Genomic DNA, 23,003 nt, shown 5'->3' with positions numbered 1-23,003 from the left:
GGAAAAGTTGCAGTTAAAGTTAAATATATTGTTAGATTTTTCAGCTTTTTAAAAGCAATTCGTTGGAGGAGTAATTTGTGTGAGAAACTCTCTTTCGTTTACTCGCGGTAACAAGTTATTTTTTTTATTAAACTGTAATTAAGATATAGATCAGAACAATAGAAATGAATCATAGATCAAAAAAAAAAAAAAACAAGCTCGCAAGAAATATAATAAAGCTTCGAAATACATTTTACGATCTTGACGTTTGGCCTTTTACTTTTTTACCGATTTCCGAAGAGTGATTTGATTTATAATATCTTGTTTGCGCGTAAATGTGTCTAAAAAAAAATAGATTAAAATATTTCTTGCACGTTAATGATTTCCGTGTAAGAAATCGAGACACGGACAAAAGATTGTTATCTCTATTTTAATCAGCCTTCTCCGTTGCGATATTGCCTTTATCGCGCAGTCGGAATCGCCATATGATTCGCGTCGGTAGTCGATGACATACACCCGTGTCCAAGATGGCGTCGCTCATCGACAACTACGAACAGCAGTACGCCGTTCTGACAGCTGACATTACTGCAAAAATCGGTCGGATTAGAATCCAGAGCGGCGGTAAGAAATGATCGAGATGCAATTAAACGCGTTATAATAATCGTGCTTTACAATGTGTTCGACGCGCAAAGCAATCATTATGCGAGATCGGCCTTTAAGAACAATAATCGATACACGTGACGTAATTTACAGGTGAGAAAAGGGCCTTTATTCAGGATGTCGACCGGCAAATTGAAGAAGCTCAAGAACTGGTAACTTAAACTTATATTCTCTTTTATATTATAATATCAAGGCGAGGTCTTTGGACATCTCACTCTGCCGATTATCGAAAGATGTATAGTGTCTAGGGTTAGAAAATTATTTTGTGTTTTATAATTTACATATAATTTTCTTTGTAAGGAATTGACGTGATACATAGTAAAAAGTATGTATATAATAGTGGATGCATTTGCGTTCAACGAATTGACTATGTATTGACTATTGAAAGACTGATTTACATAATGTTTATGATTGAAAAGATAATGTACTGTATGAATAATTTACATTTTAAACGAGATCACAAATGTTTCTCATGTATGATACATAGATCAGTTAAAAGAATTTTTCAGCAGGTTGCAAAAGCTTTATAATTGTATAACTTTACGTTTCTTTTTATATGTATAAATTTTCAATTTGAAAATCTAATTTTCTTAAAGGGACATACCCGTTTGAATTCTCAAAAAATGAGTATATTTTCTAGATTTTTTTTAGCAGCGCAATGACTTGATAAAAAAAAATTTCATTTTTTTACAATATTAATACAATATTATTAAGTATTTAAATAAAAATTTTTAGCTTAAAAGAAATTTTTTTTTTAAAGTTCTGCGATGTATATTTGCAGATTTATATTTTCATGCACACCGTGCATGATAACTCGGGCTACATTCGACGGATTAATTTCAAATTTTATATGCAAGTTCCTAATAAGATTCCGCATCTATCAACGAAACCATTTTTTAATCCGAGCCCCCATTCTTTTGTCTAAGTAAAAAAAGTGGACTATTTTTCAAAGAAAAACGAAACTTTTTTCCAACTTTTATTTTTTGAAATTAAAAAAAAAACGCTTTGATAACAGATAGCTGTTACAATATTTAATAAAAAAAAATTTTATTTCGGATATAATCAACGAACATTTTCATGCACATCATGTAACCATCTAAAATTTGAAGGAACTCTGCAAATATTTCCATATTTTCAAAAAAAAATTTTTTTTAAGCTGAAAATTTTTATTTAAGTGATTAATAATATTGTATTGATATTGTAAAAAAATTAAAAGTTTTTATCGAGTCGTTGCGCTGCAAAAAAATCTAGAAAATATACTCGTTTTTCGAAATTTCAAACTAGTATACCCTCTTAACAAAAATGTATTGAATTGTTTATGAGTTTAAAATCTTGGAATTTTCAGCTTTTAAAAGATATAAATTGATAAAACTTCATTCTCCATTTTAAATAAATTTATAGAGACTTGCATCTATGGATAAATTTTTATAAAAATTCTCGAAATCATAAAAATATCAAAAAAGTATATGAAAAAAGTATAGCGTTTAATTAATTAAATTTTGATTAAAGAAAAATCGATTTTAATTGACGTAACAAAATTAAAATGAAAATTAAGATAGGCTATAAATATACACTAATAAAATCAGAAACAATTATGTGTCTAAATATGTTTTATCTCTTCTCATATTTTCGTTTGCAATATTTCATTACAAAATATTTGCCAGATCAGAGCCTATTTAATTTGCAGCTGGAGCAAATGGAGCTGGAGGTTCGTGGGATAAATGGAACTTCTCGTGATCGCCTGCGCGGTCGCGTAGAAAGTCATCGAGCGGAATTGAAACGCTTAACGCAAGAGTTTCAAACGGCGAGAAAACCGAAAGAAGAAGTTACAGAAATCACAGTGGATGAATCATGGGACAACAATGTAACAGAAGACCAAAGAAAAAGACTATTGGATGCATCCGAAAGGATAGAACGATCGGGGCGCACGTTACAAAATGGTTATCGTATGGCGTTGGAAACAGAAGAAATTGGCTCACAGGTATTAAAGGAACTTCACGAGCAGCGTGAAACGATACAACGAAGCAGAGGGAGGGTAAGTTTGTTAATTGCCAATTATAAAGCGTGTATAAAGCATGAAATTGATGCACCAATTGAAAGAAAGTACAAAATGTGTGTTAGTCCATAATAATGTTGTCCCTTGTTTTCAAGTTACGCGAAACGGACGCAGAGTTAGGGCGTGGGTCTCGATTATTATCAGGAATGATCTTTCGGAGCCTCCAACAGAGAATTATCTTAGCAGCAGTAGCGTTAGTTCTCATAATTGTCGCGTGCATTGTGATATATTATAGCTTTAAGTCTAAGAGTTAAAAAGAACAAATGTATTCTCTTCGGCCAGATCCACCAGATGTGATTTGGAAGTCATATTTATTTGAAATCAGACTTCAATGTTATTTCTATCAAATTACGAAGTTAAGTAATTATGTATCGTATATATCGTCTATCTTGTACTTGTTTGTTACATTTTGCTGCAAAACACGATCTTTGCTATATGTACATATTTTTTCATCAATTCATCTAATCAGCATTAGATGACTGAATGATAACTTTGATTTCTTAGACGAAAATCGACATAGCAAATGAGTACAAAACTGGCAAAATGTTATCAAACAAGAACAAAAAATTCCATTCAGTGTTATTTAAGTCTTATATAAAAAAATATTGACCCATTCTCGTAGGAAGATAAATCTTATAAAGCGGTTTCACTATTCTTTCTTATCTGCGCGACATAAAGACAATTAATATCAATGAAATGATTATCAAATGCATTATTTTCGTATGGGGGAAAGAATTGTAAAATCGCTTTGTTGTTATCTCGTTAACGTATCTGGAAGATCAGTGATAAACACGTGTTTTGCATTCATGTTTCGAGAGATGCTTCGAATCACAAATTATATATCCAATAAGAAATGTATTTATTAAGTAATGTCCAAGATTTTTTCGACATGCGCGCCGATTCTATCGCATATTGAAATATTATCACTTTGAATATTAACAACTACGTGTAATTGTTGTAACTTTGACTTGAGCCGTAATCCGACCGAATTCACTAACGGATTCTATTAATTAAAAATGCATTTTATAATTTATCTCTTATACGAGAATAACAACGGTCGCTGACATTGTACATTATTGAAATTTACGTAGATAAGGATCGAGTTGTACATGCATCCGTCACCAAAAGTATCAAAGGATGCTTGTAATTGAAAAAGAGAGAAAAAGAAGGAGAGAAACTAGACGCGCCTAATAATAACTCCTTTTATTATTTTTAATGTTATTATTTATCTTAATTAGCCTAAACGGTGCTTTTGTCTGCGGCCCTCTAATGTACCTGTGAAAATGATATATAATAAAAGTATCGAGGGTTAACGAATATTTTCGATGACAATAGTGACTTTGATGAGAGAGGCAGCGGCGGCGAGGAAAGACTTTGCTTTCTTCTCTATCATCGTTTTTTTTTTACGGTCAGTGCTGATGTGGGCGAGCGATAGTATGCTGAGATCGCTCAATCTGGTCAGTCCAATTGTTGATAGAGATCTTCTATCTGTGGTTTGAAATACGCTCTCAATTGAGGCCGTTTCGATTTCATCGTTGGTGTTAGAAGCCCATTTTGCACGGAGAACGGGTCTGGATGGAGATAAATATCTTTCACCTACGTATGAAAATAATTAAAAAACTTGTTATTAAATTCTTCCCTCAATTATCATCATACTTTCAAATTTTATATTTAAATTTTTCGAATGACTTAACTTTATTTTCAATTTTATATATGTATATATAATTAAAATATACATAACACATATATACATAACACATTCTTTTGTAGACACTTTAACCGTAATTCGATACTTGTTCACGCTATTATATTTCTAATCTTCTATTCTTAAAATTTATTCGATTCTTTTACTCTTTGCTTTATTTTTATTGATTGGAGCTATGATAGAAATATCATCTTTCCCTCCTTATAATCAATTTATTTTAAAAAAATCTTTCTAGAGAGAGAGAACGGCAAGAGAATATTTATTGCCGACAAATTGACGGCATTCAAAAATGTTGTTTTTATTGAATACTGACTAATAATGAAATAATAGATGCTCTCTATTCTTGGCGCGTTTGCAAGAGTTCTGAGGAAGATTATATATATAAAATCTTTCAGAAATTAAAATAAAATGCAAAAAGAACCTCTCTTTGAAACGCCAAAATTAGAGAAAGTAGATAGGAAAAAATAAATAACAATAATTTACCTGTTCGAAGGACTTGAGACCAGCTTCTTTTCCCCACATTAGCATATCATCCATGATTAATTTTTTGACTTCTGGATTAGCGCATAAGACGCTGAACGTGCCGGGTATGCCATTTTCTACCGCCCAGCACTTGACTACATCTACGTCTGGTACGACTATTGCTATGATACAAGATTTTAATGACTCTCCATGGACGAATACTTGTTGTACATATTGGCTGCGTGTATAGATATTTTCGATCTTCTCCGGCACGATGTACTCTCCTTGCGACAACTTGAAGATATGCTTCTTCCGGTCGATTATTTTTAACGTTCCGTTCTGGAAGAAATGTAAAAGGAATATAATTTTAAAGAAAGTAGAGAAATCTTTTATATTAATCATAAATATTAGAATAATATTAAAATCAACATTATACTTTTTCCATCTTAAAAAAGAATTTCAATGATTTCGTATTTATTTTATATAAAAGAATATACATATATTATAAAAATCTGTAAGAGAGAATAAGGATTGATCAGCTCGATAGTGAAAATTTTTATTATGAAAATAAAAATTCGCGACGATATGATTGTGGACGAAATGTATAATTACTCACAGGCTGCCACATGCCTATATCACCCGTGTGATGCCATCCCTGTTCATCGATCACCTCGGCAGTCTTTTCGGGATCTTTGTAATATCCTACGAAGATATTGGTGCCCTTGACACACACCTCACCCTGATTATTCACCGCGTAATATTCCATTTCCGGAACATCGACGAGCTTGACGCAACAACAAGCCACCGGTGGTCCCACATGTTCTGGCACGTGATCGCCCTGTATTTAAAGATGAAGAAACGTGAATTAAATCTGTGGATTGAATTTAGAAAAAAAAATTATTTTTTTAGAAAAATTATTTTTACTTTTCATAGAAAATCTATCAATTTATTCGCCAAAAATGAATCTATCAGCGAATACTTTGCACACACATGTGCTACGTATACGATATTTATAAAATGCGTTACACACATATAAACGAACGGATCGATGAATTTTATGATGGAATATGAGGTGCATTCAATAACATAGCAGCTAATGGTCTTGTGATAGAGGTGGCGTGCCCTGGCACATGGCTCTAAAGCTTTGATTCGATGACAGAAATATCTGCGACCACGCGCGCGCGACTGCACAGCTATGTCGATATTTCGCAGACGCGCCAAGAATAGAGACGACACGTATCACTTGATTATTAGTCAGTATTCAATAAAAATATTTTTGAATGCCGTCAGTCTGTCAGCAATAAATACTTTCCTCTCGCGTTCATTGTCGCTCTTTCTCTCTCTCTCTCTCTCTCTCTCTCTCTCTTTTTTTTTCTCTGAAGATCTTTTTTAAATTATCGAGAGAAGAACGAAGTGAACGAATGTCGAATTACAGTGTTTTCGAAAGAATGTTGTATGCACGGATAGTTTACAATATTATCTTCTTGTAGTATGTCAAGAAGTTATGTAGTAAAAAGTTAGTGTGTAAGTATATAACTGCGCATTTTCACAAACATGTAGTAAAAAACAAAGAGACATTAATTTAAAAACAAGAGACATTAAAGCCTAAGTGATTAGAACGTTTATAAAACAACATTTCTTAAACTATGCGATGCTTGTCTAAATTTTTACATAAGTATATTAAAAAAATATATAAATTTATTTACATAATTAAATGGAGAAGGATAGGTTTCGTCAAAAATTTTTTGTGTTCGTGCAAAATATATGATCCGCAATTGATATATTTGGAAATCATCTTGTTAGAATTATTTGATTTCGTAATTGAAGATGAAATCAAATGATGATGCAATGAACGATTTATCGAAACGATCTGTTGAACGTCGTAATATGTTTATTTATGAAAAGCTCAATAATTGCGTAAATTGATTATCGAATAAATGTTCGAGCACGTGTAAAGAATTTACGGAATCTCGCACAACGAAGATTTACTTCTCTATTAAATTTTCCGCACAATGCTATTCTTGTCGCAGTGCCAAATGACGTTCGATATTCGCTTTTCACGATACTCGAACTTGGTTTTGAGTTTGATATTAGTAAAAAAAAAAATACAATAAAATTGTCTATTATCTTGTCTTTCATCGGTAAAACAATAGGCTTGCCCGAACCTTTGTATTTCTTTCAAGACAGTTTTGCATTTATATGGGCAACAGAGATATACTTTGCAATAAATAAGTAAATAGTATATGTATATATGTATACATGTATACGTATGACAGCTGGATGTGCATTATATAAGAAATAACTTTACGAATTACTCCAAAGTTTACTTATCTATACTGCCATGCATGCTTACATTTATCAAACTTAGTTTTATAAAAAATGTATTCGTGAGCATTTATCGATCGCTCACATAACCGTTGTTAGCAATTATGTATGATTGAAAGGTCTCTATAATACGTATACACATATATATTTACGTATTTTTTCTTTAAACATTGCCGCGTAAAATGTTAATAGTCTTATAGACATACAGCTATCACTAAGCGCTTTCTTTACTTTTTCTCCGAACAGTATAAGAAAATTGGCAAAATTGTATCCGTCAGTGACGAAATACAATTTTCCACAAGTTCAGAAAGAGAGAGAGAGAGAGAGAGAGAGAGAGAGAGAGAGAAAATGCAGATAAGATGAATAACGACAAAATAAATAAAATAATAAAATACTAAGGAAAAAAATAAAAAATGATCAACAAAGATCTACGTTACAACATTTTGATATCACATTATGTCTTTAAATTTATTCTTCGACAGTTTCGTGGAAATTAGCGTAATAAATTTATAACTGTCGATCGTGAAGCCGCGAGAACGATGTTTGAACGAATGACACTGTCATATAAAGATACGAACCTGAATAGTAAGTGTTATTGGCGCGGAGCATTCCGTTTGACCGTAACCTTCGACCACCACACAGCCCAAAGCGCACCTGGTGAACGTAAGGACGTTTCCCGCCAATGGCGCGGAACCCACGAGCATCAGTCTCAATCTGCCGCCCATCGATTCCTGGATCTTCCTGAATACGATCTTGTCCCATATGCTGTTTATCCTGACAATACTCTTCTTGATCTCCGACTCTTTCGCTCGCATGCCCATGTTAAACATAATTCTCTTCAAGAACGAATTGCGAAGCTCGTTGTGCACCTGCAAACACAAATCAAGAATAAGATAATGATTAAGAAAGAAGGCATGATGTAATAGAGGACATGACGCACACATTTTCCGTGCATATTATATTTTTAGATTATATTTTCTATTAGCTTTTATAGTAAATCCGTTATATTATTATATGAGATGCATCACAATCAGCTATTAATATCTATTAATATCTCTCATATATTTTTCCCACTTATAAGCGATAATATTTTCCTCCGCTTCATCAAGACGTACGTTATTTCATCTCGACAATTTTGGTCTATAAATTTTGGTTGATATAGAATATTTTTGTTATCATTAGCGAGTTATTATAAAACGGATAAGATGAAAATCTATTTGGACAGCTGCGATTAAGTTCAATGTCACATCTTGTCAATAGACAAGCGATTTGTCATTCACGAATTCGATAGCGGAAACGAAGAGACTCAAGTGCATCCAAATTTATTTGCCTCTCCATTATCTTTTATTGAAAACAGACAAGTTCTCAATCGGTGTGTATAATCCTTGTATGACTTATCTATTAAATTTTACTCATTGTCAGCAAACCTATCAGCGGCGGAATCTACAGATACATGTGCGTATAGAAGACGCATTATCGTTGGCTTTTTTCCTCGCATTTACTTTTCGAAGCTCGAATGAAGTAACCGCAGAAGAGAGCCATCGACGCGTGCAACAAAAGATACGACGCGTAACATAATTCAATGATACGTTCGCCTCATTCAAACAAACGTCAGAATCACGTCGCGAAGTCGATCCCGCACCTGTTCCCCTCATTTGCATACAGCGTTGGCACGTAATGAATTATTGCGTAGCTGCGAGAAAATTCACGAGGCGCGCCAAAAGCGAACGCTTTGGGGACGAATGGGGATTGCAATAATGCTCAATAATGCTTCATTTGAAAATTAATTTTAGAAAATTTGAAAAGACGAGGGAAAGACAAGGAGAGGCAGAATTATAGACATTTAACGATGTTTTTGCTGTGTCAAGCATTGCATGAAAAAAAGGCTATGAAAGGCAAGTTTATTTAGATTTAATGTCGTCGTACAATACGTCGTCGCGCCGTAAAAATATTGAACAGTATCCAAGAACACTTCCGTTTAACACAATGAACCATATGCTAGTAATAGCAATTGTTCGCTAAATTAAATGCAAGGAAACTTTGTTTGAACTTTTTTAACTTGAAGAAAAACATCAAGAAAATACTCACAAAGCCGTGTAAAAAGGCATCATTACTTTTTGTAAGAACTTACAACGCTACTGATCCTTTTTATTAGATACATAATATATCAGAACTGATGTTTACAGGCCATTCTTGTATCATCGAGATTAAAAAAAGATACACAGCTTGCGCTATGTCAATGACTTCTAAAAATAAACGAATGTGATGCTATGTGGAAACACGAATTACTTAATCAAAACGAGAGAGCTTTCAACATGTTGAATTTATTATCTATATATCATTGGATTATTCGAAAAGTTTGATCATTCATTAATAAGATATAGATAAATGTATATATTTATACATTTCTGTATCTTGTTAATGTGTGTGAATTATTTGTATCTTGTTAATATATTATCGTTTATATAATAGGGCTAATCAAATCTTATTTGTATTGATGATCTCACGCAGATTAAGTGCCGTAAATTATATAGAGTTATTTGGAATGAGTTTTCATATTTTTTTATATATGAGTTGTTTATATTCTTTTATTCCAAATATACACACTCACACATACACACACAACACAACAGACACCTTCAGATCCAGTAGTCGATACAAACCAAAAATAAAATGCTACGTATCGAAAACACAAATAGACAACAGCAATAAATTATTTGAAATAAAGGATGATGACAAAGAGAATGCAATCATGTGATATTTTAGAATTAATTCTCAAATAGTACCAGACATATATAAACAGGGCGAGTACAAATGTCAAATGTCTCTTTCATAAAAAATCATAAAGCCTATCTGTCTTGGAAAATTACAATCTTCGCTTTCTTCATCCCTTCTCGCTTCTTTTACCTTTACGATTGTATATATAAAATATCCTATTATCTTTCCATTTTCTTGAGAATAATAAGCATGATATATTAAAAAAGTTTAGTATGAATAAATTATCAATCGCTCGACTAATAGATGGTTATTTTAGTATCACGTTCGTTTATTTTTAGAAATCATCGATTTTCAATTTCATAGAAAATTTCTTCATTTCGGATGACATTAGAACAACAAAATCGAATAAATGTATCTCGATAATCTGCTCACCTTGTCGTAAATCCGATTCAATAGTCTAGGCACGGCCGGCATAACGGTAGGTCTGAGGGCCTTCATGTCCTCGGCTAGCTTCTTGATATCACCGCTGTAAAAGCCAACGGCACCGCCCATCATGTACATGCAATTCTCGCAGCAGCGCTCCAGCATATGCGCCAACGGCAAAAAGCTGATCAACGTGTCCTTGCTCGAAAGCCCGTGATCGCCCAGCTGCAACATCACCGAACAATTGGCCGCCATGATATTCTGATGAGTCAACATGACACCCTTCGGGTGTCCCGTGGTACCGGACGTGTAACATATCGTGCAGAGATCGGACGGCTTCGGCGGCAGCTCCGGATGATTCTTCTGGGCGCCAAGACGTTCGATGTCGTCGAATGCATACAGTTCGACGCCGCGGTTCTTCGCCCGTTGATTCGTCGCTGGTCGCGTCTCCTTCACCACTATTAGCTTCCGTAAACACCTGTCGTAATACCGAGGAAATATTGAAATATAACAGGCATAACGGGAGCTTCCTCAGTCGGAGAAGTCGCTCCGTTTTGTAAGTTTCTGCGAGCTCTTGGCAACATTACAAATTAAACACTTTCAACATCACGCTGCTTTTGAAAACATTTTCTTTGAGAAAACCAAACGCTTCGAACGTGTGACCACATCTCGCGTGAGGTCGCGTGACATTGCGTCATAGACGAAAATTTGTTTTAAGATATTAGTAAGATATAGATTTATATCTCTTATATGGAATATATCGAAGAACGTGCGATTAAAGTGTCATTATGTCAATGTTATTATTAATCTTCGTTATTAATATTGCAATAATGGAAATACTTTACATTTATTTTTAAGCATGGATGGAGTTTTGTGAAATTGATTTCTTTCTTTCTGGATATTATTTCGCATGAATATTAAATCATGTGTATGTGTGTGCATGTAATAATCTTGTCTCTATATTCGCTTAAAGAGGGTTAAACGAGAGTTTCTCGTGATATAACTATATATTTACACATAAATTATTTGATATCTAATATGCAATCGATATATGTCAATGGGGACTAAATTACATTATGTATAATTTTTCTATTGGTACGCTAAATTAAACACTGTTTAATTTTTAAACGTGTAACTCCATCCATAATAGATAGCATTGATAATATTCTCAGATTACGTATAGTTATGCAAAATAAATTTTTCATGAGAATGTATGCCAATTGCTATATGTATTTGCATATGTGTTTAGCATTTTGAATAATTGATAATTAAATAATTAAATATTAAATCAATTAACGATAACCGATAATTATTTAATTAACGGAGTGATAAGTAGAAAAAAATTGAAATATCAAAACATCTCAAAATCAAGAAAATTTAATAGAGTTACGCGATTGTTCAAAAAATTAAAGGATAATTTAGGAATTCTATGAATATCCTAGCACGGTTTTCGGAGAATTGTCAACGTTGTCACATACCTCGGTGCTTTGTCGAGGAGTAAATTGCACTTTTGGTCATCTTCGCATACTACCAGATTAATCTCAGCCTGATTGATGATGTACGCGCAAGCATCCGGGCCCAAGGTATCGTACAATGGTACCACCACGAGTGAGTATGTATAACATGCCTGCTCGGTGAGAATCCACTCGGGGCAATTCTGACTGTACAGGCCAATTAAAGTTTGTGGACCAGGGGCCAGCCCCAGGGACACTAGGCCGGAACCAAAATTCTTCGCCCTGAGCAGCGTCTCGTTGTAATGAAGCCATTGATAGGGTTTGTTGGGCCCATCCCTCCATCCGAGACAGGGACCATTATCTGCGAAACGAAAGGAACGTCATATTGATCGAAGAAAATAATTATTTCGCAACATTAACAAATCTTGTTCATACATACTTTGACATATCATAAGATCGATACTTATGTATTAAGAATAATGTTGGAGAAAAATAAATTTTTTATTAAAATAAAATTTGAATAAAAAAGCTTGATAATAAAGGATTAATTGATGAATAAATGAATGTAATTTACATTATAACTAAAATATATAAGTATAGTTTGTGATATAATTGAAAATTAGCTAAAGTATGCTCTCTTTATTACATCATTACATATTTCATAAAATCGATTTACGGAAGAAGTAACGCTACTATTTTTTTCTCGCTATTTTTGCAATATTTAAAACATATTTAAAACTACTAAAATATTTGAAGCTACTAAAATAAACTGAATGTTACTCAATTCAAAAATTTAAGAAACTATGAATTTTTAGAAAACATAGAGAATGTCTTAATAAATAAGGCATTGATTTTGTTTGTTGCTCAAATTTAAATTAAAAAGGTAAATCTAGGATTTGGATCATTTTTTGTTTTCACTTTATTCCTCGCAAAGGAAAGAAGATATAATAAAAGATAGAAAATATAATTTAATGAAGAAAAATTACTTTCTTCAAGAAGACACAAGACGTCTTTTACTATAGTTATCAGTTATTTAAATAATTAATTATTGTTATTTATTATTGTTTAAACAATTGTTAGCTACATTAAAAATGCTAAAAGTCTAATACTGTGTTTTTAAAGTTTCACGAATTTCTGAATATTTTAGTCGAAGAAAACTCTTTTTCATGAATAAAATTAACAATAAAACATAGATGCAGAACGATCTGACGAAATAATAGCTCATGCAGCAGACTATTAGCCGCGCAAGATTTTCTAATACGATTGTTAAGCGAACAGCACCTAGACAAGATTATCGATCTTCGGACACGCTCGTCGTCATCGTTAACGTCGTCATTGTTATAGGTCGCATGAAGTTGCGACAGGTGTCGGCTGCGGGGGCGTGAGTTTTGCGCGACGAGGCGAAAATAAGAGATGCGATACACGTGCCCGAAATAACTGTCAACCTTCGTCGGAAAGGTCATCGAATCTCAACGAAACGCGTATCACCGGCCGATAATTCGCGCTTGTTAGGGAAGCGGCTTGTTTACGCGTTTTATAGCGGGATCTTCGGTGCCGTGTCGCTTGCCAAACGAGTCACTAAGCTAAATCGACGTATACGCAATTGGATGTGCAAAATGTATGCGTAAACATTGAATGTGTCGCATCCGTAAACTTCACATACGAATATTGTCGAGATTTTCTATCCAACTTGTCGCTTCTTGAGTTATTCTCTCATTTAATGCCATCAGCTGACGTTAAGTAAACGGGACGTTAGACTTCAGTTGAAATTAATGTATATAAGGAATCAATTAACTACTACTTAACTTTAACTAATTTTAATCGGGGAACGACTATTATCGTTTTCACACATATATATATATATATATATATATATATATATATATATATAGATTGGAATGAAAAAAGGAGAATGTTGCTTCTGAAAATAATGACTCACTGGATTCCTTGGCGCCGCGACGGAAGCCGTCATAGAGGGTGAGCGTATCCTCGTATAAGAAGGTAATGAATTTGCCTTCTCTGCCCTCCTTGTAGAACTTAGACACCCGGATATACTCGTTGCCCTGCGAAGAAGAGACAAAAAGTTAAGTGAAACACTCACGAGAAAGAGAGAGAGAGAGAGAGAGAGAAGATCCGGCACACACTAGGTCCGGTCCATCATTACGTAACCGGACATGCGGCAAGTGCAACACTAAATTTAGCCGGGCGACGCACGCGGCTCCGCGTACATATCAACGCGTACGGAGCAGCTGATTACACGATATGGGACGAAGGGTAAATAGACACAATTGTTTATTTCGCGACAGCACACATATATTCGTACATATTCGTCCATTTCCTATATAATGATCTCTGCCGCCCAGATTGACGCGGACGTCCGTTTCTTTCAGCCTCATCAACGCTGCTTGTGTAACGACAACCACCCACGTTCTCGACGCATTCCGCATCGGCAGAGCGTTTCGTACACAAGGTTAAAAATGATCTATGTATCCTTGCAGTAATTTGCGGATTTCTTCATGAGAGATCTCTTGAAAATGTTTTTTTTTTTTTAATTATAATCACCGGAAAATAAAACGCTTTTTCAAAATTGAGCTTTTGATACACAAGCATTGGAAGGAAAATGTAACGTCGTTAAAAATGTATATATGATTTTTTTTTTTTTCGAAACTTAAAGAATTTTATTTACAAGCAAACTCTTAAGCTACGATATAGTTTCTCATGATGGAAAATAATGAAATTATTATCTTGAATAAATTTGCTTAAAAAAAAAGGATTTTTTTTATTTGCATTTAATAAAATTTAAAAAAATAGCATTTTTTTTCTTGATTCTTTTCTTTTTTAATAAACAATGCAATCGCCATCTAAATTTAAATTTACAAAGAGATTTACATTTAAAAAAAAATTTAATTTTTAATTATATATATGAAATATTTAGCATTGATAATAAATCAAATAAATTGTAAATGTAACGCAATATGTATAAGGTATAACGCACAAGACGTTAAAAGTTACATATGTATATTACGACTTATTCTGCTAATTATATTGCAGTTTTTTTTATCATATATTTTTGCATGACTTATAAATATATGTCCAATAATTATGAGATAACTCATTAAAGATTCAAGATTATAGCGTGATAAATAAAAGATTCCATAGTCCTCTACTCAAATAATATTACAAAAAATTCACATTTCTTTATGATAAATTATATCTAATTTTGCATACAAACAAGATATCATGTATATATATATATATATATATATATATATATATATATATATATATATATATATATGCTTAACTTATAACGTAATAAATTGCGTTTAATTATATGTTTATCCAACAACTAACTAATAGTCAAATGTAGTTGAATAAAGGTTTATATTTTATGAAATTGCGTGTCTCTTGTAAAAAAAAGACTTCAAAACAAGACCGCGGTGCACGTAATTTCTGTCGAGCGTGCTTCTCATCTTGCAAAAATAAAAAAACGAATAGCACATAATTATGAGCTATTATTCGAGCTTTCATATCCCGCAAAGTAAAAATTTTGAGCTGAGATTTTTAATTTTGTGGGATGCATATATTTTACGAGCTTATAAATCGATAAACAATATTTATCGTTAGTCGCGAAAGAATTTCTTTCATTTTAAGTATAATTCTCTTTTGTGTCGGGAAGATGTGAGGTGATTTTATTGTAAAAGGATTGTAGCTCAATAATGCACGTATTTTGCGAGCTTATAAATCAACAATCAATATTTAATCGCAAAATAATTCTTTCATTTTATGTCTATTTCTCTCTTGTGCCGAGGAAATGTGGGGTGGTTTTATTTTGATGGGCAGCTCAATAATCAAATTGCGCATTTTAAATCATTCTTTTTTCACGAAAGCCTTGATCTTCACCTTGATCGTGTCAGACTGATCGCTGAGATCTATCGGTGGGTGGATCGGCTCGGGAAGGAAACAGCTTGACGACATGCTGCTTTACGGCACACGTAACACGCACACTCTTGACGGGCGCGCACACGCCGTCCAAGAGAGATCGGTCTCTCCGACACACAGGCAGGTATAAAAACGGATTGGACCAGCCGGACCAACGCACCCGCGGTCACTGAATTCAAATCGAGCCTGCGACCGAGCTTGCGGTCCGAGTTTTTGGCTCGCGGCGCGAATATCACGCGTATGATGCTGCTCGGCGCTGCTCTTCGCGCCGGAGAGATGCGTGCCGTACTGTCAATATTGTCATTAGTCATTTCACCAGGTATATCCCGGTGTAAGGATATAATATTTCGAAATTACCGGATGTTTGAGTATATATAGTTAATGCTCATAATTATACGGAGAAACTTTGATGCGTTTGGATCATTAGTGTAATACCGAAGCGAAATTACGGTAGTAAATCAAATTGAAATATCTGGTTAATATATTCGAGCGATAGCTTAAAACAAGAACTTTCCCTCATCGTTAGATTCAAATTATTATGTAATAATAATGTCTTTTTTTTTTTAATTAAGGAAATAATCCATAATCTTTTAAATTTCTCGAGAAGAATGTAAAAGAAAATTGCCGAGATTTATTATATTGGTTCTAGTCTCTGAAAAAGTTTAAAATAAAAATTTAAATGCACAGATATTTACTAGAGATTGCTTCCTCTCTCTGATCGTATTACAGTTTTGATAATATCACTATTTCAAACTTTTAAGTAAATAGTCTTTGCTTCAAACCGAACGAAAATTGAAAAATTAATCCGAACAAGTCGATAAAAATCGAAAACTATAATAATAAATATAAATATTAAAAAAATTGTAAAAAAATTTGAAAACAAAGATAAAACAGATTTTAATCCTATAAAAATATAAAGAATAATAAAAGATTATTAAAAAAAAAAGGAATTTATTATTATTTAGATTATATGTAATTCGCCAAAAACATATTTGCTGCAAAAAAGGACTCTCGATAAAAGACAATATAGAATATGAACGAAAAATGAATGTACAAACTAGGTTTGTGCGACTGACTAAACAGATCCTGTTCATATCAGCTCTATATAGTGATATAGATAAAGTGCAACAGAAATTTCTTAATCAGAGGAATAGAGATATGTCAGTTATGTCTGCGTACGCGGTTTCAGTATTCTTCTCTCTATATGAAATATCAAAGAACTATAATAGACTTTTTTTGTTTAATTTCGATTTCTTTCAAATATCTTTTCTATCGTGCAAATATCAGGAACATTAAAAAGCAAAAATAAGTCAAATGGATCCAAACATTAATGTTGAAAAAAAGATTCGAAATATACAATCCTCTATTCTGAACGTTCACCCGATTTTCAATCTGATAGATTGCGTAAAAGTGGAAACTGTACAATCTAAACCGCAATATCCGTATTGACAGTGCTAACGCGACGCCAACCGGCCACGCAAGAGCACGAAGTCCCATCCTACACGCGAATATCCTCGACTATGCGTTTAAATATAGTGCATCGTCGTCCTCGAGGAGCTTGGACGATCGCCAGCGGGAGTTTGGCCGACCGATCAACGTCGGCCATACATCGACAGTGGTGGGATTCTTCTTTTCGCAGTGTTCATTCCCTTTTCACGTATTGTATCTCGTCGTGAGCAGGTAATTTCTAAAAAGTTCAAGCGAGATGTTATTACGCCGAGAGATGTGGAAAATATACCGAACTCTCTTGAAGACCGAACGCTTCGTTAATGGATCACTGGCTGTGTGACATGGAAAAAAAAACCTGGACGAAGGATGATACACATAACAGGTAATGCAAAATGTTATATTGCTCTGAAATATTGTAAAGTGTTGCACATATCTCGAAAGAAAAAAAAAAAATGAAAATGACACAAAACTTTAAGCGAAATTTTTTCAAGACAATTTAGCTGCTAAATCGATTAAATTGTTGTAAGCTTCTATTGCGATGCCATTCTTAAGAGAACATTTATTAAAATAATAAATAGATTTTATTTTGATAAATCGATATAAATGAGCAGTAAAACATTCAAAAATTAGACATGGTTGAATAAACAGTTCACATTAAGAGAAAATGAAGATTGTCATGTCAGTAGTGATTCAGTAGTGATGATCTCTATTCAAAATAATACAATACGTATGATTTGCAGAGTGTTTAAAATTTAACGCATCTATTTACTTTCTTCTTCGCATTCTTCGTTTTCCTTGGATTCCTCGAAGAATTTTTTTCAAGCATATTTTCATTTTCATTGTCTTTTGTAAAAGAATCATGAAAGATTTTTTCTTGTTCTTGAACACTCTATATACATATTAAAAGAATTATAGAGAATAGAGTCAAGTGTCGACTATTCGCAATCTGATACTTAATTGAATCATTCAATGAAAGAATTCTATAGTTATACATCATTCTAAAGAGGCAATACAAACCATCGATACATAATTTAATATCCATTAATACATATAAAATGCAATGATTAACCTGTTCAAAACATTAAAGCTTGCAAGTTTATAAATCTTATAAAAATAATTGACGACGATGTGAAAACTATCAATATAAAACACTGTAATATATATATATATATATATATATATATATATATATATATATATATATATATATATATATATACGATGATTCGAAAAAACATGCATCGGGTCAGAGTCGATATCTTATTCCTCGCGACAGTCAAGGTCTGAAGGAAAGCCTATGTAAACCGAGTCGAGACGAGGGTCGCTGCGAGTCGATTGATAAAGTTAATCTGGAAAGCTCATTATCTATGTATATATATATATATATATATATATATATATATATATATCTGTAGTCAGGCTTCGAAAAAATATCTTTAGCGAAAGATGTTTAATATTTAGGATATTATATCTTGTAAAGGAGTCTGTAAAACCACATGACGCTAATATCTATATATATACTATATACTATATATATATATATATATATATATATATATATATATATATATTTATGATGTGCATACAGAATAGTCCATACAAAGTGTTATAGACACTCTTAAAAACAATTTGAGACAGCGGCAAAATTCTTTGTTGTGTTTCAAGGATCTTTTGATAGAACTTTTATATAAAATAATGCCGTGTATGTCCTTAAGCCTAAGAAAATCTACATATACACAAGATTCCAATAAAAATGAGATTTTATTAAAATAAAAAAAAAAAGAGAATTTTGATATTATCCTGAATAATTGCCTCAAAAGTAGCTTGATACATTTCACTGTGATCCATCATTTATAATGAGTTTCAGAAAATGCTTTGACAATACGCTGTAGTTCATAAATCTATTCCTCCACTGCTCCGCCTCCCTATATTAAATTATCTATATTATTGTTCAATTGAGAGATAACATTATCAATGAAACGTCACGTGTCTCATTATTTTCCATCGACAAACAGAGTGCAATGAGCAAAGTGCATGCAAACAAATTAATCTTTAATCATCTTTTTTTCTTATTTGTTTACACCGCGCATCTACACTGTATGTGTAATAATATTAGTTTTTATTCATTAATATCAGTAATTTTTCATAATTCTTTTGTATCAATTTTACATCAACATATGTACAGGGTGATCCGTAATTTGTGGTACAAAAGAGGCTGATTCTTCATAAAAAAAATAGCAGAGAATGAAATTTTTCAACATCATTTAAAAAAAAAAAAAGGAAATTTTGAAAAAGAAACATCGTGTTTCATTTTAATTTACATATTCTATGTTAAAGTGCGGATATTGTACACAGAAGAGTAAATAATGTAAATAATCTATAAGTAAAGAGTAAATAATCTATATCCGCTCAACGTCAATACACGTAGACTCAACTAATATTTAAAGTCGATTTTAATAAAAATGAAACCTAATGTGAAAAGATTTTATTTTGCAATATGATAAAATTTAATTTCTTACTTATTTTTTCATTAAGAATTATCCTCTTGCCGATTGTACCACAAATTACGGACCTTTATATATATTTCAGTGTTGTGTATCACACAAGATTACCTTTTCGTCGTTAATATTATAATCGCGTACTTATAATAACATACACGTTGTTACGTAAATAGATCCACTTCAAAACGCCCATTAAAAACCGATTATTTCAGTTTGAAATATTGTCGTTCCTTCAATAAAAATCTCTCAAATCTTTGAATTGCTTAATAATGTGCAATACATCAATTCATTAAATCACTGAAAACTGTCACATTAAAAATATTCGCGTTTTTTCAGCTTTCGATCTTTAGATAAGAAACTCTTTCGATAGCAATTGTTAGATAACGGAGATATGAATCAGTGCTGCAATCAAAAACACGTATTTGATACTACTTAAAATTTCGAAATGGCATCGAAAATTGATTTATTCCTTTTAATTTTTATTTGAAACCTATTTCCCTAAACAGGTACATGTGCAGGTAAAAAAAAAACGGTACGAAATACATTGAACAATGTAGAAAGGATGGCTAATAGATCAAATCTATTTTCAAAATAGTAGTAGATCTATTTTTATTTGAAACACACACACACACACACAGACACAAACGTCTTAGAGCGAAAAAAAAAGAAGAAGCGTTCTCAATCACGCGAAAAAAAAAGATAGCGACCGACACGTGTTTTCTGTTTCTTACTTACCGGTAGTACCAACGCCTGGGCATCGAGCGGAAAGAGCGGTATTTCGGCCTTCGGTCTGGAAGCCCAGTAAGCCACCCCGGTGACGAAGAGAGCACCAGCTGCACCGCCCAGATACGGCAGGTAATCCTCGAATCGAGACTGTAACACTTCGTTTAAGATCGTTTGAACCGTTCGAGACCGTATTGCTCAAGCTTACGTAATTGACTACCATATTACCTGCATAACGATGGAGGTAGGGATGCAGGTAGACAGGTGCAGAGATGCGAGAGATCTCTACCGAGAGATATACTATTGTGTTACTCCCGTGAGAGTGATCGGATGACTTTGTTAATGATCGACGAGAGTAACAACGTGCGCGTAAGTCATGAAGTGAGCGTTCGGACTTGAATATATCCGAGCCCGAAAATCCGAGTCCTATTATTCCATGTGTCTACGGACCTTGTTCCCGGATATTTACTTGTTTATTATCGCACGCGTTAAACTGTGCGACTTATGAATAGATTATAGATACTCACGAACACATATATATACACACATATACATGCACACATAGAAATCGTTGAGATTCACAGATATTTATTCATGTTGCGCAATACTTAATAAATAAAATCATGTCGTATTTTTAGCAGTTAATCACGAAAATATAAAAATGTCAAATGAAAAAAAGAGAAAAAATGATAGATAGAGGATGGAAGGAGCGCGTGAGATACCGGCATTCTCTCCGCACGCGCCTCTCGCATCTTGCACCATTCTATGTAAGTCGATATAATGATAGCTATGTACTCACTGGCGTAAAGAATAATAAGTAGGAATGAATAGTAGTTTCTCCGCCGCGAAGGAAGCTCGAACCAGTCGAACGAGTCCCGGATATGAGGGCGCGATTTGAGGAATCGCGCGAACGATTGAACGGTGAACGAGAAGGGAGCCGGAGCGGACGGCGCACCCCAGGGACTGGCTCGGCTTGACTGGGCCGGAAGGGATGCCTAGGGTCAGGGCCACAGCATGACAGTCATGACACTACCTTTTCCTCGCAAACAAAGATTTCCCTTCTCGTTCGCTCGCGTCAGGTAGGGCTCGACGTACGTTACGCGATGCGGACCCTCACTGCTGGCGTAAACGTGGCGCCATGACGTCACGCCGCGCATACCGCGCGGCGGTGAGGACGGCGCGAATCGATGCCGGGCGCTGCGACGACCACCCTTCTTCGCCACCGCGACGGTAGCCACCCTGACGAAACGATAATCGCCCCCGCGCATGTGGCGCACGCGCACGCGCGCGCGCTCTATCGTCGCAATACTCGCCGGCTGGCGTGGCACGTACGGTATACAACTCTGCATTATCATATTGGTGTATCTTACCCCTATCTTATTTTATCCTCCTTCAAGAAGAATCACGACTGCCCATAAATTGCATTTTATGAAAGATTTTCACTTAAATTATATATTTCTTTTTAGTGAAGGAAACTATAAATGTGATTTATAATTTAATCGGAAATTTATCGATCATGTTGAATGCTATAAAATATATGATATAAATGTTATGCCAGTAAAAGAGATATGCATGATATATAGTAAAAATAAAAATATATAAATTATGTTGTGCATATATAAAAAATACAGCAGACTCTATATTAACAGTTAATATTCATCTCTCTCTATGGAGCAAAAAGCTTTTTATAAATAAAGTATATACACCCGGAAATATACAATTTTTGTTTAAACTTTTCAAACTATTAAATTATTATTTTAAAATCATATATTAAAATCTTTTTGAACTATTTATATTTAATAAATAAATTTTATAAATTAATGTAAGCAAATATATATATATATATATATATATATATATATATATATATATATAATTTGATATTGTGTAATGCAGAAAAGAAGAACGATATACATTATAATGTGTGCCTAAAGTTATATACATAATAATATTATAAATATAGCTCTTAATGAATTAAAAATCTCTCGTGCTTACACAACATAAAATTAACAAGATTCTTCAAGGTAACAAAATAATTTTTTGTCAAAAGCGATAAAGATACCGGTTAGTGTGATTAACACTGTGCAGAATATCGTACCTGGCAGGGTAAGTGTGGGGTCGCTCGGTCGAGTGGTGGTCTGCGGTTGATAAGGGGATTCCAGGCGGTAATTTCGAACGCCTTCATTGGTGGCTATTTGGAGAGAGAACGGTCCTTCAACCGGGCTACTCGTCTCCGAAGGATCCGACGTCCGCAGTTCAAAGTGAGATGGCATCGGTAATCATTCGATCGTTCCTTCTCTAGGAATCGATGTCGGAAAGACCAAGTGACAAAAAAAAAGAAAAAAAAAACAGAACGATTGCAGAAAGAAGTTTGTACATACGATTTCTATTTTTTTGAAAAAACAAAAATAAAAGCAAAAGAAAAAACGGAAATCTCGTGAAGTGAAAGTAATTACATTCTCACATCTTTGCGACTGTCACGGTTTCTACAAATTTTAACCCGAGTATAACAAAAAAAATATACTTGAACCATTTCAAGTATACATTTACGGTGAAGGTGCAATATTGGATACATCTTATCATATCTCGGGGTTTCTCCCCATAAG

The 23,003-nt window shown here is 33.6% G+C and overlaps 2 protein-coding genes across 5 annotated transcripts; one reads left to right on the top strand and one right to left on the bottom strand.

The window, feature by feature from the left end:
- The first annotated feature begins 443 nt into the window (after positions 1–443).
- LOC126858473 (vesicle transport through interaction with t-SNAREs homolog 1A) lies at positions 444–4,014 on the top strand. Its single transcript, XM_050608834.1, has 4 exons — positions 444–600; positions 733–791; positions 2,327–2,674; positions 2,791–4,014. Exons 1-4 carry the CDS (start codon positions 507–509, stop codon positions 2,947–2,949), a joined length of 660 nt encoding a protein of 219 aa, XP_050464791.1. The 5' UTR covers positions 444–506; the 3' UTR covers positions 2,950–4,014.
- On the bottom strand, positions 3,884–22,674 carry LOC126858433 (long-chain-fatty-acid--CoA ligase 1). 4 transcript variants are annotated; one of them, XM_050608761.1, is made up of 9 exons: positions 22,496–22,674; positions 20,410–20,555; positions 13,722–13,845; positions 11,807–12,143; positions 10,338–10,806; positions 7,766–8,056; positions 5,479–5,700; positions 4,884–5,201; positions 3,884–4,291 (listed from the first exon to the last, which is right to left on the bottom strand). In XM_050608761.1, the coding sequence occupies exons 1-9, from the start codon at positions 22,668–22,670 to the stop codon at positions 4,154–4,156; spliced, it is 2,220 nt and encodes a 739-aa protein (XP_050464718.1). In that variant the 5' UTR covers positions 22,671–22,674; the 3' UTR covers positions 3,884–4,153. The 4 variants fall into 4 exon arrangements, with proteins under 4 accessions (XP_050464718.1, XP_050464719.1, XP_050464720.1 ...); XM_050608762.1 differs by lacking the exon at positions 22,496–22,674 and adding an exon at positions 21,197–21,591; XM_050608763.1 differs by lacking the exon at positions 22,496–22,674 and adding an exon at positions 20,626–21,080 and having other exon boundaries at positions 20,410–20,547.
- Between the last annotated feature and the right edge of the window lie 329 nt (positions 22,675–23,003).

This window comes from Cataglyphis hispanica, chromosome 25, assembly GCF_021464435.1.
Source record: "Cataglyphis hispanica isolate Lineage 1 chromosome 25, ULB_Chis1_1.0, whole genome shotgun sequence".
NCBI lineage: Eukaryota > Metazoa > Arthropoda > Insecta > Hymenoptera > Formicidae > Cataglyphis > Cataglyphis hispanica.
The sequence above is the reverse complement of the archived record's forward strand: the minus strand, read 5'-3'. Positions and strand labels throughout refer to the sequence as shown.

Bases quoted from the DNA above. Each gene is read 5' to 3' on its own strand.
- LOC126858433 (XM_050608761.1), bottom strand. From the start codon at position 22,670: ATGCCATCTCACTTTGAACTGCGGACGTCGGATCCTTCGGAGACGAGT. The intron at 20,556-22,495 runs GTACGATATTCT...TCTTAAACGAAG, and splicing joins CCCCACACTTACCCTGCCAG to TGTTACAGTCTCGATTCGAG. The intron at 4,292-4,883 runs GTAAATTATTGT...TTTCATACGTAG, and splicing joins GTCTCAAGTCCTTCGAACAG to GTGAAAGATATTTATCTCCA.
- LOC126858473 (XM_050608834.1), top strand. From the start codon at position 507: ATGGCGTCGCTCATCGACAACTACGAACAGCAGTACGCCGTTCTGACA. The intron at 601-732 runs GTAAGAAATGAT...CGTAATTTACAG, and splicing joins GATTAGAATCCAGAGCGGCG to GTGAGAAAAGGGCCTTTATT. The intron at 2,675-2,790 runs GTAAGTTTGTTA...CTTGTTTTCAAG, and splicing joins TACAACGAAGCAGAGGGAGG to TTACGCGAAACGGACGCAGA.